Raw genomic sequence first — 4,146 nt, 5'->3', positions numbered from 1 at the left:
GGGGAGGGCCCCCGCAGTTGGAGAGTTACAGATAGGGATGCGGGTTATGGAGGTGGGCATAGGGAGGGTGATCCGGGACCTGGGTTTTCTTGCCCAGCCGGTCCCGCGATCCTAGGATGGTTCTGCCTCTCCCTCTCAGTCTCGGGTCTCAGAGGACCCCAAATGGCCCCCTCAAACCTCCACTATCCTGTCTGGTGTCCTCTCTGGTGTCGCTCTCTCCTGCCCCTTCAACCCATGGCTCCTGGAGACCTTCCCAGGACACGTCCCGTTTGTGCCTGAGTGTTTGGACATCTGGGGGGAGCCGCAGTATGGGCGCAGGCAGACAGGCCCCAGACCGGACACGGGGCGAAACGCCCAGCTCTCGGCCCTCGCAGGTCTCGGTTCAGGCCACGTGCGCCACCCTGACCGCCATGAGCGTGGACCGCTGGTACGTGACCGTGTTCCCACTGCGCGCCCTGCACCGCCGCACGCCCCGCCTGGCTCTGGCGGTCAGCCTGGGCATCTGGGTGGGTGAGTGCAGCGTGAGGGCCTCACGGGATGGGAGGACAAGTCTTTGTGCTCTGGGCGCCCCCACCCCACCCCCAACTGCCCCTGCCCAGGCCTCGGTCGTGCGTGCATCTGGGAAGTGGGCTCAAAGCTCTCCCTGAGAAGAGCCACCGAAGGCGCGCACCCTGAGGGCCCCACTCCTGGGAGGCGCTGGGTGACGCTGCCCGAGGAGGCACCTGGAGGGACCCAGGGTCCTGGCCTCCTGGCGTAACTCTTCCCTCGGGCAAGGTCTTCAAGCTGCCCTGTGCTCGGTCCAGGCTCCGCGGCGGTGTCGGCGCCGGTGCTCGCTCTGCACCGCCTCTCGCCGGGGCCCCGCACCTACTGCAGTGAGGTCTTCCCTAGCCGCGCCCTCGAGCGCGCCTTCGCGCTCTACAACCTGCTGGCGCTCTACCTGCTGCCTCTGGCCGCCACCTGTGCCTGCTACGGGGCCATGCTGCGCCACCTGGGCCGCACGGCCGTGCGCCCCGCGGCCACAGACAGCTCCCTGCAGGTGTGCGGCTGGGTGGGTAGGTGCACGCACACTGTGTGTGGGGGGCACATCTAGAGAACTCTGAGAGGGTGGCAAAGTGGGAGAAGGTGCAGGGGTCAAGAAGGGGAGCTCTGGGGGTGCCTGGCTAGCTCTTGATCTCGGGGTCCTGCGTTCAAGCCCCCGCGTTGGGTGTAGAGCTCAAACATAAAATAAAACAAAACTAAATAAATAAATAAAATAGAGGGGATCTCTGACGGGTTGCCCCAGCCAGCCTATAGCCTTTCCTCCTACCACCTCCCCACCCCCGCTCCCCCCCCCCCAGGGGCAGCTGCTGGCAGAGCGAGCGGGCGCTGTGCGGGCCAAGGTCTCGCGGCTGGTGGCCGCTGTGGTGCTGCTCTTCGCGGCCTGCTGGGGGCCCATCCAGCTGTTCCTGGTGCTGCAGGCGGTGGGCCCGGCGGGCGCCTGGCACCCGCGCAGCTACGCGGCTTACGCGCTCAAGATCTGGGCACACTGCATGTCCTACAGCAACTCCGCGCTGAATCCGCTGCTCTACGCATTCCTGGGTTCCCACTTCCGTCAGGCCTTCCGCGCCGTCTGCCCCTGCGCTCCCCCGCGGCCCCCGCGGCACCGGGGGTCTGGTCCCTCTTACCGCACCGCCCCCCACACGGAGTTGCACCGCCTGGCCGCCCACCCGGCCACCGCCAAGACCCAAACGTCAGGCAGCGGTGCGTGTGTCCCGAGGGAGCACGCAGGCTGTGCGTCCTGAGGGAATACACTGCCCTTCTCTGGGCCGGCTCTGGGAGGATAGAGCTGGGCCCCTCTGGGACAGGTGCTTGAACAGCAGCTGCTACTACATGGTTATAATAAATGTCTTTATTTCTGGGGCACCTGGGTGGCACAGCGGTTAAGCATCTGCCTTCGGCTCAGTGCGTGATCCCAGCGTTCTAGGTTCGAGCCCCACATCGGGCTCCTCTGCTGTGAGCCTGCTTCTTCCTCTCCCACTCCCCCTGCTTGTGTTCCCTCTCTCGCTGGCTGTCTCTATCTCTGTTAAATAAATAAATAAAATCTTTAAAAAAAAAATAAAAAAAATAAATGTCTTTACTTCTGTGCAACATAATCATAGTGAATCCCCTCCCACCCCCCTGCTTGTGTTCCCCCTCTCACTGGCTGTCTCTCTCTTTGTCAAATAAATAAATAAATAAAATCTTAAAAAAAAATCATAGTGAAAACGTCTTGTACTCCTGATGGTTCCGTGCAAATTTGCTGTGATGTGTGCTATTGATACTGTAATGAGTTATTTCTGTATTTCCTGAAATTGAAGACACTTGGATACTGGCACTCTCTGGAACTTTCCCCCAGAGCATCAACAGACATTTTTCACACACCGCCTTGCAACTGTAACATCGTACGCTTCATCCCATTTTTCAGAAATATTAAAATGTGAACACTGTATGCATTTGTAAGTGGCAGAAGTGAGGTCTTAGTGCTGCCACTTGGGGAGAGCCCAGAGTCCTGGCTGGCGGAGTGGTGGGTGTCACCTAGTAAACAGGCCCTCCCCGGAGGAGAGTGCACACAGCAGCCGTGAGAAGAGCAGGACTGGCATCTCCACAACCGCCCCCCCCCAGGAGCGGACGGTGGCAGAGCGGCGGCAGATGAGCACTCACGATTCTGGGGGGCGATGGGGCTCAGCCGGACCAGGGAGGCCCAAGCCGGCTCTGCTCTCTAGCCCGGTGGCTGAGCACCCTCCATGTGGCGGCCTGGGCTTCTTCCAGCGTGGCGGTCTGGGGCAGTCGGATCATCCCTTGGCAGAGCTTCTAGAGGCCACACTTCAAGGACTTGGAGGCCTGGGCTCAGAAGTCCCACCACATCGCCTTTTCCACACGGAATCCTGGGAGCTGTCAGAGTCCCACCCAGAGGCCGCTTGGGTGTGGCTGTGTGCGGGGGAATTAGCTCAGCCTTCCTCCAATAGCCCTGCAGGCCGAGGCTTACTCTCCCCGCAGGGCAACCGCCCGTCTCTGGGAGGGCCCGGTCCTCCCAGATTATCTGGGGACATCACAGGCTTCCAGACAATCCACCTTGGCAGAGACGTTACTGTGAGACCAAGAAGCCAACACATAGGGCCATTTTGACATCAGCCTGAAGCTTACTGGTTCCTTTTTTTTTTTTTTTTTTTTTTTAGGTAGGCTCCATGGCCAACGTGGGGCTCAAACTCATGACCCTGAGATCAAGGATCACGCAGTCTGCTGACTGAGCCAGCCGGGGGCCCCTGAATCTTGCTTGTTCTTGCTTCCCACACTGGCCTCCAGACTGGGCAGGACAAGAGGCTGAAATTCTCCCCCTTTGCCCGCAAGCCCTGCCCCCGCCCCACTTCTGGGCTCTCTGCAGCTGCTTGAGCCGCTGCATCCGTTTGCCCCCCAGGCCTTTGCACAGGCAGGTCCCTCTGTTGCGCCAGCTGTCCTCACTCGCCCATCAGGTCCCAGCTGAGCTCACTCCTCTGGGAAGCACTCCTGGGACCCTCTCATCCATGGGCCCCCTGCTGCCCCCATCACAACACCGACATCCTCCTGTTGTACCTGCTGGATGCCTGTCCCACTCGGTCCCCACTGTGTCCCAGGGCCCCGCACACAGTAGGGCTGAGTAGACATTGGTGGGATAAATGACCAAGTGTGTTGTGGGGGCTAAAAGAGAAGATGTGTGGAGAGGGAGTGGCACCATTTCTGCAGGGGAAAAAAATGAATTTTTTTCTTTATTTCATTTTATTTTATTTTTACAGAAAATGAATTTTTAAAAAAGAAGGTAAAGAGGGGGCCCTGAGGTCTTTGTCTCAGGGAAATGAAAAGTCCTGTTACACGAAACCTGTTCACATAGGCTCCCAGCAGCTTTCCCCGTGGCAGCCGACGCTGGAAACAGCTCTCGTGTCCTACAGCTCGTAAGCGGTTGGGCAAACGGATCCGTCTGCACCACAGACACTACTCAGCAGTGAACAGGCGTGGACACCCTGTGAAGACACATGGCCCCTGTGACGGACCTCCCAGAATCACGTGGAACAAAAAGAGGCAACCCCCCCCCAAAGGTTACGTGATGTGTGAGTCCATCTAACAGCACCCTCGTGATGAGGACACTATGAGAAC

General features: G+C 59.4%; 1 protein-coding gene across 3 annotated transcripts in view; it reads left to right on the top strand.

The window, feature by feature from the left end:
* The window catches only part of KISS1R (KISS1 receptor), a 4,649-nt gene extending 2,662 nt beyond the window's left edge, over nucleotides 1–1,987 (top strand). The window contains exons 1-3 of one of the 3 annotated variants that reach the window (XM_040629785.1): nucleotides 19–510; nucleotides 804–1,036; nucleotides 1,338–1,987. In XM_040629785.1, the coding sequence (XP_040485719.1) occupies nucleotides 117–510; nucleotides 804–1,036; nucleotides 1,338–1,781 (1,071 nt within the window). In that variant the 5' untranslated portion in view covers nucleotides 19–116 and the 3' untranslated portion in view covers nucleotides 1,782–1,987. Of the gene's footprint in view, nucleotides 1–18; nucleotides 511–803; nucleotides 1,037–1,337 lie in introns of those variants that run through there. The other 2 variants (XM_040629783.1, XM_040629784.1) reach the window with 2 other exon arrangements.
* Nucleotides 1,988–4,146: the final 2,159 nt, after the last annotated feature.

The sequence above is a fragment of the Ursus maritimus genome, unplaced genomic scaffold (assembly GCF_017311325.1).
Source record: "Ursus maritimus isolate PB19 unplaced genomic scaffold, ASM1731132v1 scaffold_14, whole genome shotgun sequence".
NCBI lineage: Eukaryota > Metazoa > Chordata > Mammalia > Carnivora > Ursidae > Ursus > Ursus maritimus.
This window is presented reverse-complemented; position numbering and strand designations above follow the sequence as displayed.